General features: G+C 43.8%; 1 protein-coding gene across 3 annotated transcripts in view; it reads right to left on the reverse strand.

Moving 5' to 3' along the window:
* LOC106583569 (cysteinyl leukotriene receptor 2) overlaps positions 1–15,918 on the reverse strand; it is a 22,102-nt gene continuing 6,184 nt past the window's right edge. The window contains exons 1-4 of one of the 3 annotated variants that reach the window (XM_014167923.2): positions 3,387–3,912; positions 2,654–2,716; positions 2,326–2,449; positions 1–2,223 (exon numbers count right to left, since the gene is read on the reverse strand). In XM_014167923.2, the coding sequence (XP_014023398.1) occupies positions 1,140–2,223; positions 2,326–2,449; positions 2,654–2,716; positions 3,387–3,393 (1,278 nt within the window). In that variant the 5' untranslated portion in view covers positions 3,394–3,912 and the 3' untranslated portion in view covers positions 1–1,139. Of the gene's footprint in view, positions 2,224–2,325; positions 2,717–3,386; positions 3,913–15,918 lie in introns of those variants that run through there. The other 2 variants (XM_014167918.2, XM_014167920.2) reach the window with 2 other exon arrangements.

The raw sequence follows: 15,918 nt of genomic DNA on the forward strand, positions 1-15,918 counted from the left end.
ATAAATTAATTATTTATTTTTTGGTAAAATTTTTTGTGGGAAGTCTGGCTTCCCTTGGCAACCATGAATACACGCCACTGAACATTATAAAAATAAATACACATTTTGTGAGTCTACATTGTCATTGGTTTCAGTACTACTTATTCTTTCCCATTTCTTACATTACTTCTCTAACTGTGGCATTTAAAATAACAATTTATATTCTTGGGTCTCAGCACTACAGCTGAAATCAACTGTCAACTTTGGGCCTCTGTCTGCGTGCCAAATGAGCAGACAGTTTGTTCTTCTCACGGTGTAATTTCAGTTTGTGGTTGCTGATCCACAACACTAGTTTCTCATAGTCCAATTTGCACAACAGGTTAATTTGGATGTTCTGGAAGCTTTGGTAAAACCTGACAGGTGTCAAAGTAATCTTGATCAGGTACACACCTGATCAAGAAGCACACTTACTATATGGTTGATGTCCTGAGATGTCCTTGATTGAGTCCTTTCCAGACTCTGGCTTCAGCCAACAGTCTTTATCAAATCTCTGCATGAGGTCTGCCTGCTCTCCAATGGTCCTGCTAACTTTCTATGCAATGTCAAACTGGACAAGAGCCTCTTGATGTTGGATGAGGTCTTTTGTGAGGCGCACAATGGTGTTCGAAGCTCTTGCATCAAATATAGTTATTCGTTACTTCAATGTCAAGGAAAAAACAAAATATGTATTATCTAGGCAACAATTGTCAGTCACTATGATCAACTGAAGATATTATTACATTTAACCTACAAATGTGAGTCTGTGGGACTTGTGCAACACTGTTTTCGACCTATATGAAACATCTATGAAGAGTGTAATGATTAACACTGGGATAATAAACAATCAAACAAAAGTAGGCCCGGCACCTGTGGATGGAATGGAAATAACAGAGAGCACACCCACAGCGGGAATGGAAATAACAGAGAGCACACCCACAAAGTGCCTCGGAAACCTAAGGGTTATTGTGTGGGTGTGTGTGTGTGGGGTTCTGGTTCAGGCCTCAGGGCTCCATTTTACATGTGCAGCAAAGTGTCGCTGATTCTGGAGAGTGTAGCTAGGGGTTCAGGTCTCAGTGTCTGTAAGTAGAGGTGGGCTATAGGGGAAATAGTCTTTAAAGGGTTCAAAACCTATCTTCCACCCAGCTTTGTGTGTCTGGTAGGGAGCCAGGAAAGGTTAGGGGTGGAGCGAGGGGTGTGTCTGGTAGGGACCCAGGAAGGGTTAGGGGTGGAGCGAGGGGTGTGTCTGGTAGGGACCCAGGAAGGGTTAGGGGTGGAGCGAGGGGTGTGTCTGGTAGGGACCCAGTAAGGGTTAGGGGTGGAGCGAGGGGTGTGTCTGGTAGGGACCCAGGAAGGGTTCGGGGTGGAGCGAGGGTTGTGTCTGGTAGCGACCCAGGAAGGGTTAGGGGTGGAGCAATGGCTGTGTCTGGTAGGGACCCAGGAAGGGTTAAGGGTGGAGCGAGGGGTGAGTCTCGCATTGTTGGTGTTGTAGGCATTGTGGTCTTCTTTCTGCGAGAGAGCAGCAGGCTGCCCTGAGTGAAGGAGGAGGAGAAGGACCGTTGTCGTGACGAGGCGCTGCGTATGACCGCTCTAAAGGACTCCCCAGAGTAGTAGTACAATAGAGGGTTAACCACACTATTGGCCGCCGCCAGACACAGCGTCACCACCAACACCCGCTGCAGTGTCACCGTAGCAACACAGCCCCACCTGCCCACCACCGCATGCAGGTGCAGTGAGCGAGCCACGTGATAAGGCAGAAAGCACAGCAGGAATGTGCAGATCACCATGGCGACCAGACGCAGAGACCGGCGCCGGCGACGACGTCTCCCCTGGTTACGTATCTTGTTCCTGTTCAGGCTACCAGTCAACCCTAATGCTGACGAGGCCGTAGCTGTCAGTCGGTGGATGATGCAGCCGTAGCAACCGAGGATGGTGATGAATGGGATCAGGAAGCCGAATGTCATGCCCACGTAGTTGAGAACGAAGATCATCTTCCAGGAGGCAGGGTTACGTGGCTCGAAGCAGCGTGTTAGTCCCGCCCTCACCCTGGTCCCCGAAAACAGGAATGGGACTGAAGCTCCGCCCACAAACAGCCAAATGCCCAAGCAAGCCAATAAGGCACGAAGGGGCGTGGCCAAGGCTCGATGACGGAGAGGCTTCAGCACGGCCAGCCAACGGAGCACGCTCAGTCCAGTAAGGAAGAGAACGCTGTAGGGAAGAATAGTTAAGACATAGTTTATTAGTTAGGTGTCTTTCTGGGCAACCAGTGTCAACTCACATTCTGATAATTAGGTTGTGTGTGTACTGTACCTGGTGTATAGGTTGAGATAGAAGCAAAACACACACAGTCGGCACAGCCAATCAGGAAGGTCCCAGCGAGCGCCTCTGAAGTAGTAGGCCAATCGCAGCGGCAGGGTGAGGGAGAAGCATGCATCTGATAGGGCGAGATTGGTCATGAGGACAGAGGACGCAGACCGTTTGGGCATCAGTCGCAGGAACACAAACAGCGCTCCAATGTTGCTAAGAAACGCCATAGGGAACACCAGTAGGTAGGTGACAGTATAGGCTCGGTACTTAAAGATCTCGTCATCACCACTACAGGACTGGTTGCTATTCAATGCTGTCGTCGTGTGGTTACCAAGGTGAATGATCACTGGCGGAAGGGTGTAGTCGAGCGAGTGGGACGTTTCAAGCCACGGAGCTGGGGAGAGACACAGAGGCATAATCATTGGCGTAATTATCACTATCATCATAATCATCGTTATTATTACCCTCTTTATCAACACTATCGCCCCATTATCATAATCGCTATCACCATTATCACAGTATTCGATATCGTTGGCATCATGACCATTGACCATCCTTTTAATCATAATCATCATTATTATCAGCAGAATCATTTCTATTATGTTATTTAACTGTTAGGGAAAGGTGGCACTATTTCCATGTTACTTAGACCTGCCTAGGACCTAGGTTTTAATAAGGGTGTGTGGTTGTTTCTAGACAGGACCACCATACCCAAAATAGCACTAGGCAGTTTCTTTGGAATGAGGAAGTGTGTCCTCAGGTGAACACGAGTTATGTTGTTCTGCTCGTGTAGGTCTGTTCGCTGATGCAAATGTTACAAACCACAGGAAAATGATCAGTTATACCTGCCAGCCTGAGGCAACGGCTATGTTAACAACAACAACAACGCACTATATATACAGTACAACAGTCTAACAGCATTCTGCTGAGAACAAGTACTACAGCCTTATATGTGAGTAAAATTACCTCTTCCAAGAGGTCTGGACCTTTATGCCACAGGATGTAGTGTGGGCACCTTGTAGTGAGCACACTACATCCTGTGTTGAGGAGCTGCAGTTACTCACTTGTCATTCTGTCAGAGCGTGCTCCTGCATTCTGTTGTACATCGTTCGTGGGACAAATAGTGTCTGCCTGTAGACCTTTGCTGTGTTGTTATCAGATACTACAGTACTGGTAGATTATTGTTAGAAGTCCCTTAACTCTAACTACACACATCTGGAGTCTTCTGAGTAAGTCCAGTCAAGACACCCAAGATAGTATAAACTATGACGTCATTAAAAGTCACTTCTCTTTTCTCCTCTCCTTTCCTCTTCTCTCCTCTCCTCAGATACATCAGGAGTCGTGTTAGTCGGTTTGTTTGAGTCCGAATAGTTTGTCCACTCTTTATGCAGAGTTTAAGTGGGGGGGGTTTCGTGGTGGAGTTCCATGGAACACAAACGGTATGACTACTGGGCAGAGTGCCAACTCAACGACCCGCCTCTCTCTAGTTCAAGTTTGAAGATTTAGTACAGTACAGTGAAATTCTAAACTTGCGAGGCTTACCCAACAGTGCAGTATTCAATATACAAATAATAACCAAAAAATTCTAACACGAGAAATAACAAAGGAAGCTACAGTTGAAGTTTACATACACTTAGGTTGGAGTCATTAAAACTTGCTTTTCAACCACTCCACAAATTTCTTGTCAACAAACTATAGTTTTGGCAAGTCGGTTAGGACATCTACTTTGTGCAAGACACAAGTAATTTTTCCAACAATTGTTTACAGACAGATTATTTAATTTATAATCCACTGTATCACAATTCCAGTGGGACAGAAGTTTACATTCACTAAGTTGACTGTGCCTTTAAACAGCTTGGAAAATTCCAGAAAATGTCATGGCTTCAGAAGATTCTGATAGGCTAATTGACATCATTTGAGTCAATTGGAGGTGTACCTGTGGATATATTTCAAGGCCTACCTTCAAACTCAGTGCCTCTGCTTGACATCATGGGAAAATCAAAAGAAATTAGCCAAGACCTCAGAAAAAAAATTGTAGACCACAAGTCTGATTCATCCTTGGGAGCAATTTCCAAACGCCTGACAGAACCACGTTCATCTGTACAAACAACAGTACGCAAGTATAAACACCATGGGACCATGCAACTGTCATACCGCTCATGAAGGAGACGAGTTCTGTCTCCGAGAGATGAATGTACTATGCTGCGAAAAGTGCAAATCAATCCCAGAACAACAGAAAATGACCTTTTGAAGATTCTGGAGGGAACAGGTACAAAATTATCTATATCCACAGTAAAACGAGTCCTATATCGACATAACCTGAAAGGCCGTTCAGCAAGGAAGAAGCCACTGCTCCAAAACTGCCATAAAAAAGCCAGACTATGGTTTGCAACTGCACATGGGGACAAAGATCGTACTTTTTGGAGAAATGTCCTCTGGTCTGATGAAACAAAAATAGAACTGTTTGGCCATAATGACCATCGTTATGTTTGGAGGAAAAAGGGGGATGCTTGCAAGCCGAAGAACACCATCCCAACCGTGAAGCACGGTGGTGGCAGCATCATGTTGTGCGGGTGCTTTGCTGCAGGAGGGACTGGTGCACTTCAGAAAATAGATGGCTGCATGAGGAATTGAAAATAATGTGGATATTTTGAAGCAACATCTCAAGACATCAGTCAGGAAGTTAAAGCTTGGTCGCAAATGGGTCTACCAAATGGACAATGACCCCAAGCATACTTCCAAAGTTGTGGCAAAATGGCTTAAGGACAGCAAAGTCAAGGTATTTGGAGTGGCCATCACAAAGCCCTGACCTCAATCTTATAGAGATGTTGTGATGTCACATCCTGACCAGTAAAAGAGGTTATTTGTTATTGTAGTTTGGTCAGGGCGTGGCAGGGGGTGTTTGTTTTGTGTGGTTCGGGTTTTTTGGTTTATGTTCTACATTTTCTATTTCTATGTGTATATCTAGTTTTCTATTTCTATATTGGGTTTTTGGCAATGACCTCCAATTAGAGGCAGCTGGTTGTCGTTGACTCTAATTGGAGGTCATTTTTAGTTGGGTTTGTTTTCACTTGTGTTTTATGGGTGGTTGTTTCCAGTATAGTCTGAGCACCTTACTGGACTGTTTTCGTCATCAGTTTATTTTGTTTAACCTCTCTAGGGTCGGCGGGACAAAATCGTCCCACCTACTCAACAGCCAGTTGAATCCCGTGGCGCGTTATTCAAATACCTTAGAAATGCTATTACTTCAATTTCTCAAACATATGACTATTTTACACCATTTTAAAGACAAGACTCTCGTTAATCTAACCACACTGTCCGATTTCAAAAAGGCTTTACAACGAAAGCAAAACATTAGATTATGTCAGCAGAGTACCCAGACAGAAATAATCAGACACCCATTTTTCAAGCTAGCATATAATGTCACATAAACCCAAACCACAACTAAATGCAGCACTAACCTTTGATGATCTTCATCAGATGACAACCCTAGGACATTATGTCATACAATACATGCATGTTTTGTTCAATCAAGTTCATATTTATATCAAAAACCAGCTTTTTACATTAGCATGTGACGTTCAGAACTAGCATACCCCCCGCAAACTTCCGGTGAATTTACTAAATTACTCACGATAAACGTTCACAAAAAACATAACAATTATTTTAAGAATTATAGATACAGAACTCCTCTATGCACTCGCTATGTTCGATTTTAAAATAGCTTTTCGGTGAAAGCACATTTTGCAATATTCTCAGTAGATAGCCCGGCATCACAGGGCTAGCTATTTAGACACCCACCAAGTTTAGCACTCACCAAAATCAGATTTACTATAAGAAAAATGTTATTACCTTTGCTGTCTTCGTCACAATGCACTCCCAGGACTTCTACTTCAATAACAAATGTTGGTTTGGTTCAAAATAATCCATAGTTATGTTCAAATATCCTCTGTTTTGTTCGTGCGTTCAAGACACTATCCGAATGGTAAAGAAGGGTGAAGTGCACGACGCATTTCGTGACAAAAAAATTCTAAATATTCCATTACCGTACTTCGAAGCATGTCAACCGCTGTTTAAAATCAATTTTTATGCCATTTTTCTCGTAAAAAAGCGATAATATTCCGACCGGGAATCTGTGTTTAGGTTCAAAGACGAAAGAAAATAAAAACATGGGGTCGACTCGTGCACGCGCCTCAGTCCATTGTCCTCTGATAGAGCACTTGCCAAAAGCGCTAATGTGTTTCAGCCTGGGGCTGGAATTACATCATTCAGCTTTTTCCCGCCTTCTGAGAGCCTATGGGAGCCGTAGGAAGTGTCACGTTACAGCAAAGATCCCCAGTCTTCAATAAACAGAGTCAAGAAGCTCAAGGAATGGTCAGAGAGGGCACTTCCTGTTTGGAATCTTCTCAGGTTTTGGCCTGCCATATGAGTTCTGTTATACTCACAGACACCATTCAAACAGTTTTAGAAACTTTAGGGTGTTTTCTATCCAAAGCCAATAATTATATGCATATTCTAGTTTCTGGGCAGTAGTAATAACCAGATTAAATCGGGTACGTTTTTTATCCGGCCGTGTAAATACTGCCCCCTACCCCCAACAGGTTAAGTGTTTTCTTTAATAAAGAAAGAAGATGAGCACTTTACCCGCTGCGTTTTGGTCCAATCCTTACAACGTGTGCGTGTGCGAGCAAGGAGGCCTACAAACCTGACTCAGTTACACCAGCTCTGTCAGGGGGAATGGGCCAAAATTAATCAAATTTATTGTGGGAAGCTTGTGGAAGGCTACCCGAAACGTTTGACCGAAATTAAACAATTTAAAGGCAATGATACCAAATACTAATTTAGTGTATGTAAACTTCTGACCCACTGGGAATGTGATGAAAGAAATAAAAGCTGAAATAAATAATTCTCTCTGCTGTTATTCTGACATTTTATATTCTTAAAATAAAGTGGTGATCTTAACTGACCTGAGACAGGGAATATTTACTAGAATTAAATGTCAGGAATTGTGAAAACTGAGTTTAAATGTATTTGGCTAATGTGTATGTAAACTTCTGACTTCAACTGTATATACTGTACAGGGTAAATGTACAATGTGCAGGGATACTGGAGTATTTGAGGTAGATATTTACATGTAGGCAGGGATTAGGAAAAGTGACTGGTAGCAGGATAAATAATTATAATATTGTGGCAGCAGCATAGGAGGTGGGTGGGTGTGTGCGTAGTGGTGCGTGTGTGTATGTAAGTCTGGGTGTGAGTATGTAAGAGTGTCAGTGTCGGCATGATAGGCGGATATACAGTACATGTAACCAGGGATGGAAAGTGACTGTAGCAGGAATATAGAAATACTTTTAGTAATATACTAATGGTAATATACTGCTCCAAAAAATAAAGGGAACACTTAAACAACACATCCTAGATCTGAATGAAATAAATAATCTTATTAATTACTTTTTTCTTTACATAGTTGAATGTGCTGACAACAAAATCACACAAATAATCAATGGAAATCCAATTTATCAACCCATGGAGGTCTGGATTTGGAGTCACACTCAAAATTAAAGTGTAAAACCACACTACAGGCTGATCCAACTTTGATGTAATGTCCTTAAAACAAGTCAAAATGAGGCTCAGTAGTGTGTGTGGCCTCCACGTGCCTGTATGACCTCCCTACAATGCCTGGGCATGCTCCTGATGAGGTGGCGGATGGTCTCCTGAGGGATCTCCTCCTAGACCTGGACTAAAGCATCCACCAACTCCTGGACAGTCTGTGGTGGAACGTGGCGTTGGTGGATGGAGCGAGACATGATGTCCCAGATGTGCTCAATTGGATTCAGGTCTGGGGAACGGGCGGGCCAGTCCATAGCATCAATGCCTTCCTCTTGCAGGAACTGCTGACACACTCCAGCCACATGAGGTCTAGCATTGTCTTGCATTAGGAGGAACCCAGGGCAAACCGCACCAGCATATGGTCTCACAAGGGGTCTGAGGATCTCATCTCGGTACCTAATGGCAGTCAGGCTACCTCTGGCGAGCACATGAGGGCTGTGCGGGCCCCCAAAGAAATGCCACCCCACACCATGACTGACCCACTGCCAAACCGGTCATGCTGGAGGATGTTGCAGGCAGCAGAACGTTCTCCACGGCGTCTCCAGACTCTGTCACATCTGTCACGTGCTCAGTGTGAACCTGCTTTCATCTGTGAAGAGCACAGGGCACCAGTGGCGAATTTGCCAATCTTAGTGTTCTCTGGCAAATGCAAAAAGTCCTGCACGGTGTTGGGCTGAAAGCACAACCCCCACCTGTGGACGTCGGGCCCTCATACCACCCTCATGAAGTCTGTTTCTGACCGTTTGAGCAGACACATGCACTTTGTGGCCTGCTGGAGGTCATTTTGCAGGGCTCTGGCAGTGCTTCTCCTGCTCCTCCTTGCACAAAGGCGGAGGTAGCGGTCCTGCTGCTGGGTTGTTGCCCTCCTACGGCCTCCTCCACGTCTCCTGATGTACTGGCCTGTCTCCTGGTAGCGCCTCCATGCTCTGGACACTACGCTGACAGACACAGCAAACCTTCTTGCCACAGCTCGCATTGATGTGCCATCCTGGATGAGCAGCACTACCTGAGCCACTTGTGTGGGTTGTAGACTCTGTCTCATGCTACCACTAGAGTGAAAGCACCGCCAGCATTCAAAAGTGACCAAAACATCAGCCAGGAAGCATAGGAACTGAGAAGTGGTCTGCAGTCCCCACCTGCAGAACCACTCCTTTATTGGGGGTGTCTTGCTAATTGCCTATAATTTCCACCTGTTGTCTATTCCATTTGCACAACAGCATGTGAAATTTATTGTCAATCAGTGTTGCTTCCTAAGTGGACAGTTTGATTTCACAGAAGTGTGATTGACTTGAAGTTACATTGTGTTGTTTAAGTGTTCCCTTTATTTTTTGGAGCAGTGTATATACATGTAAACAGGAGTAATAGTGACCAGTAGCAGGATAAATAGATAAATACCTATGATAATGGCAATCAATAATCAATGAACAGCAGCATGGTGGTAGTAATAAATCGAATCAATAATAATTTTAGTAGCGGCGTAAGTATAAGGCGGAGCAGTAGTGGTTAGCCGTTTAACAGTCTTATGGCCAAGGGATAGAAGCTTTTTATGAGTCTGTTGGTCTGAGCCTTGATGCACCGGTACAACCTGCTGGACGGGAGCATGGAGAACAGTCCATGTCTTGGGTGGCTGGAGTCTTTGGCAATTTCTCAGGCCTTTCTCAGACACCTCCTGGCATGTAGGTTCTGTCTTTATCTATGTCACCACATAAGCAAGTATGAAGATAATGTATTAGAAATTGTCTGACCTTTTTTTGTCAGATGCAAATGTCAGAGGCAAATGTACACAGTGAGGGAGAGAGAGAGTTCACCGGTATTGACTGTCATTCCTGCCTCAGGCCGGCTGGTGGGAAATGTGCCAGCTTTCTTTAGAAAGGAATTATGTGTTTTGGTATTTATTGAAGGTGAAAACTTGGGCTAAGGGCTGACTATTTGGCTGGGCCCTGTGTCATTGTTATTGACCAGCCGGCAACAAATAAGGGGTAATAGGCTTAGGTGAGATGTTGATCAAGATATAAGAGGTTATGACCCCAGACTTGTAGACTCCAGTGGGAGATGGGTGCTAGAATGCAAGAGATAGGGAGTTCGTGAGCAGGACTGTACACGCGAGGACAAATGGTCCATTCAAGTGAGGACGAATGAACGGGGGTGCATGTCTCTATATGTAGCCTACTACAGTATATCGCTGTAGAATGTTGGGGTCACTACACTTATAACCTGGAGTGGATCCTTAAAGAGTACAGTGAGCTGAAATAAGCTAATAAAGGTCCAACAGATTTACCATGACCATCTTCCTTTTGATTGGCTGCCCCGCTCCTGTGACTCTTGGGAAGCTGACCTGGCCATACCTTGTATATATGGAGACTGTTTAGTGACAAAAATATGGGGTTCAAATACATGTAAAAAAGCGAGAAAAAAAAGAATGTATCTTGATCTTTCTTATATCTCTCAGATAAAGGATAGATGCTTCAGAACAAACTTTCTTTAGATTTTTTTTGAGGGGGGACTATCTGTTGTTCCATGTAGTGAATATGTTATTCCATGCATTTGTATGCGTTAATAGCAGTAAGGCCAAATACATTTTTTTAATCAAATCTTTTTTTTCAATCTTTTTTTGATACTTCAAGGTGTTTTAAAATTAAAAATCAAATAGTAAAATGATCCTTGGTATGACCTTCTTAAAACAATTTCATATAGCTTGGTAGTACCCCCCACCCTCCCCCGGCTTAGACAGGGCTTATACTCTTATGGGTTAAGGTGGGGTAGGAGAGGTGGAGAGTGAGACACAGCTCTGTGTAGGAGAGGTACTGTATAGAGACTGGGGAGATCATGGCTCCTCAGCTCAAGCTCAGCACGTACACAGAGGAATCAACCTCACAAGAAATGATCAAGACAGGTGGGATTTAATTATAATATGAATGAGAGACACTAGTTTCTAGTCTATTTTACCATTACCTTATGGGATACCATTATTTTCTTATGGAGTTATCAAGAGTTGTAATTCTAAGTTGATTGGTTATTCTAATTTGTTTATTTTTTATTTAACATGCAGTTGTGTTTGTTTTTGAATCACGAAGGAAAGATGATCACATGTTGGCAGGCACTGATAAGGGTGGAGAGATGTGGTTTAGTGAGGAAGGGGGCCGAGGTTAAGGGAGAAGAAACAGTTTATTGCCCGCGTCACTTAATTTCCTGCCTAGCAACAAAGATGCAATGTTTAGAAAGAAGGAGGAGATTCCACCCCAAATTGGGGTATACATACTGGTGGATGACCCAATGGGTGAATAAACTTGGTTTAAGCTTTACTAATCGTCCGTGAGTTTTACTAGGTTCATTTAGAACCTAACAAGTGTTACAAAATCCATAATTATCCACAATGCTTCACCTGAGCCTATCAAACCAATCATACATCTTCTGTGCCAAGAGTTGAGAGACATGTCTTATTTCCTATCTTTCCTCATCTGCCCAAACAGGACTTCCTGTAGCTCAGGAAACTACAGATGAGTCACAGGGCATTCAGGGCAGTGTTCTAGGGGTCAGCTGCTGCTGTAAACAACGGATGCCCACTCTTCCCTCCTGTCCTGCATTTCTCTTTTCAGCATAACCCAGGTACGAATGTCTGTGCACCATTCTACCAGTTCAACATTGACTTTTCATCTTCTCATCATTTCAAATCAAATCAAATTTATTTGTCACATACACATGGTTAGCTGGTGTTAATGCGAGTGTAGCAAACTGCTTGTGCCTCTAGTTCCGACCATGCAGTAATATCTAACAAGTAATATAACCTAACAATTTCACAACAACTACCTTATACACACAAGTGTAAAGGAATGAATACGAATATGTACATAAAAATATATAAATGTGTGATGGCCGAATGGCATAGGCAAGATGCAGTAGATGGTATAGAGTACAGTATATACATATGAGATGAGCAATGCAGGGTATGAAAACATTATATGAAGTGACATTGTTTAAAGTGGCTAGTGATACATTACATCAAGATGCAGTAGATGGTATAGCGTACAGTATATACATAAGAGATGAGTAATGTAGGGTAAGTAAACATTATATAATATAAAGTGGCTAGTGATAAATTGATTACATCAATTTTTCCATTATTAAAGTGGGTGGAGTTAAGTCAGTATGTTGGCAGCAGCCACTCAATGTTAGTGATGCCTGTTTAACAGTCTGATGGCCTTGAGATAGAAGCTGTTTTTCAGTCTCTCGGTCCCCGCTTTGATGCACCTGTACTGACCTCGCCTTCTGGATGATAGCAGGGTGAACAGGCAGTGGCTCGGGTGGTTGTTGTCCTTGATGATCTTTTTGGCCTTCCTGTGACATCGGGTGGTGTAGGTATCCTGGAGGGCAGGTAGTTTGCACCCGGTGATGTGTTGCGCAGACCTCACTACCCTCTGGAGAGCCTTCCGGTTATGGGCGGAGCAGCTGCCGTACCAGGCGGTGATACAGCCCGACAGGATGCTCTCAATTGTGCATCTGTAAAAGTTTGTGTTTTTGGTGACAAGCCGAATTTCTTCAGCCTCCTGAGGTTGAAGAGGCGCTGTTGCGCCTTCTTCACCACGTTGTCTGTGTGGGTGGACGATTTCAGTTTGTCCGTGATGTGTACGCCAACGAACTTAAAACTCTCCACCCTCTCCACTACTGTCCGGTCAATGTAGATAGGGGGTTGCTCCCTCTGCTGTTTCCTGAAGTCCACGATCATCTCCTTTGTTTTGTTGACATTGAGTGTGAGGTTATTTTCCTGACACCACACTCCGAGGGCCCTCACCTCCTCCCTGTAGGCCGTCTCGTTGTTGTTGGTAATCAAGCCTACCACTGTAGTGTCGTCTGCAAACTTGATGATTGAGTTGGAGGCGTGCATGGCCACCCAGTCATGGGGGAACAGGGAGTACAGTAGAGGGCTGAGAACGCACCCTTTTGGGGACCCAGTGTTGAGGATCAGCAGGTCAGATGTTGTTACCTACCCTCACAACCTGGGGGCGGCCCGTCAGGAAGTCCAGGACCCAGTTCCACAGGGCGGGGTCGAGACCCAGGGTCTCGAGCTTAATGACAAGTTTGGAGGGTACTATGGTGTTAAATGCTGAGCTATAATCAATGAACAGCATTCTTACATAGGTATTCCTCATGTCCAGATGGGTAGAGCAGTGTGATGGCGATTGCATCGTCTGTGGAACTATTGTGGCGGTAAGCAAATTGGAGTGGGTCTAGGTTGTCAGGTAGGGTGGAGGTGATATGGTCCTTGACTAGTCTCTCAAAGCACTTCATGATGACGGAAGTGAGTGCTACAGGGCAGTAGTCATTTAGCTCAGTTACCTTAGAGGGCCACCATTGTTCCTGTTCCCAAGAAACAGGAACAATGGTGGCCCTCTTGAAGCATGTGGGGACAGCAGACTGGGATAAGGATTGATTGAATATGTCTGTAAACACACCAGCCAGCTGGTCTGCGCATGCTCTGAGGACGCGGCGGGGATGCCGTCTGGGCCTGCAGCCTTGCGAGGGTTAACACGTTTAAATGTTTTACTCACGTTGGCTACAGTGAAGGAGAGCCCACAGGTTTTGGTAGCGGGCCGTGTCAGTGGCACTGTATTGTCCTCAAAGCGAGCAAAAAAGTTGTTCAGTCTGTCTGGGAGCAAGGCATTGTGATCCGCGACGGGGCTGGTTTTTCTTTTGTAGTCCGTGATTGACTGTAGACCCTGCCACATACCTCTCGTGTCTGAGCCGTTGAATTGCGACTCCACTTTGTCTCTGTACTGACGCTTAGCTTGTTTGATTGCCTTGCGGAGGGAATAGCTACACTGTTTGTATTCGGTCATGTTTCCGGTCACCTTGCCCTAATTAAAAGCAGTGGTTCGCTCATTCAGTTTTGCTGTGGGTACAACATCACCGATGAACTTGTTAAAACCTGTTGGGGCTAGGGGGCAGTATTTGCATGGCCGGATAAAAAACATACCCGATTTAAACTGTATAATATAATTAGTAGATTTGGATAGAAAACACTAAAAAGTTTCTAAAACTGTTTGAATGGTGTCGGTGAGTATAACAGAACTCATATGGCAGGCCAAAACCTGAGAAGATTCCATACAGGAAGTGCCCTGTCTGACAATTTGTTGTCCTTCAGTTGCATCTCTATCAAAAATACAGCATCTCTGCTGTAACATGACATTTTCTAAGGCTTCCATTGGCTCTCAGAAGGCGCCAGAAAGTGTAATGGGGTGTCTGCAGTCTCTGGGCAAAGTACAGCAGCTCTGTTTGTGAGTGGTCAGCCTGGGAACAGTGAGACTGAGAAGCGCGTTCATGAGAATTCTCAATTTTTTTCTTTCAGCCTTTGAATGAATACAACGTCGCCCGGTTGGAATATTATCGCTATTTTACGAGAAAAATAGCATAAAAATGTATTTTAAACAGCGTTTGACATGCTTCAAAGTACGCTAATGGAATATTTTGAATTTTTTTGTCACGAAATGCGCTCGCGCGTCACCCTTCGGATAGTGACCTGAACGCATGAACAAAACGGAGGTATTTGAATATAACTATGGATTATTTGGAACCAAAAGAACATTTGTTGTTGAAGTAGAAGTCCTGGGAGTGCATTCTGACAAAGAACAGCAAAGGAAATCCAATTTTCCTTATAGTAAATCTGAGTTTGGTGAGGGCCAAACTTGGTGGGTGTCAAATTAGCTAGCCGTGATGGCAAGGCTATGTACTCAGAATATTGCAAAATGTGCTTTCGCCGAAAAGCTATTTTAAAATCTGACACCGCGATTGCATAAAGGAGTTCTGTATCTATAATTCTTAAAATAAATATGTATTTTGTGAACGTTAATCATGAGTAATTTAGTAAATTCACCGGAAGTTTGCGGTGGGTATGCTAGTTCTGAACATCACATGCTAATGTAAAAAGCTGTTTTTTGATATAAATATGAACTTGATTGAACAAAACATGCATGTATTGTATGACATAATGTACTAGGAGTGTCATCTGATGAAGATCATCAAAGGTTAGTGCTGCATTTAGCTGTGGTTTTGGTTTTTGTGACATATATGCTTGCTTTGAAAATGGCTGTGTGATTATTTTTGGCAGGGTACTCTCCTGACATAATCTAATGTTTTGCTTTCGCTGTAAAGCCTTTTTGAAATTGGACAATGTGGTTAGATTAACGAGAGTCTTGTCTTTAAAATGGTGTAAAATAGTCATATGTTTGAGAAATTGAAGTTATAGCATTTTTGAGGTATTTGTATTTCGCGCCACGTGATTCCACTGGCTGTTGACGCAAGCGTCCCACCTCGCCCAGGGAGGTTAATGAACTCGCACACCGAATCAGCGTATTCGTCAGTGTTGTTGTTAGCCACAATGCGGAACATATACCAGTCCACGTGATCGAAGCAATCTTGAAGAGTGGAATCCGATTGGTCGGACCAGCGTTGAACAGACCTGAGGGCGGGAGTTTCCTGTTTTAGTTTCTGTCTATAGGCTGGGAGCAACAAAATGGAGTCGTGGCCTTATATGCGATGCGGAAGTTAGAATAACAGTGGTCTAGGGTTTTGCTACCCCTGGTAGCACAATCGATATGCTGATAGAATCTCCCCCTTGTTCTGTGTAGTTCTGTTTCTCTGTGGGTGTGTGCAGCAATGTTCCCTCTAAACTGCTGGACTGTGGCGCGGAAGAAACATTTCTAGAGTTTTCCCCATTAGTTAACACTATCAATATTTCGCTTTACTGTGGGAATTGTGATTGAGTCAATGCAATATTAATCCCTTTCAATGCAACATACCAAGACTAAACGAACTATGCATGACTTAGTATGCAAAACTCAGTGGCGTGTATTCATGGATGCCAAGGGAAGCCAGGCTTCCCCAAAAAATGGACCAATACAATTTTTTTAATAAAACATGTATTTTTAGTCTCTCTGTGTTTCATAATTGTCCTTCAATTCACAAGAGGCTGAATGTATCTCACAGGAGAAG

Source organism: Salmo salar, chromosome ssa22, assembly GCF_905237065.1.
Source record: "Salmo salar chromosome ssa22, Ssal_v3.1, whole genome shotgun sequence".
NCBI lineage: Eukaryota > Metazoa > Chordata > Actinopteri > Salmoniformes > Salmonidae > Salmo > Salmo salar.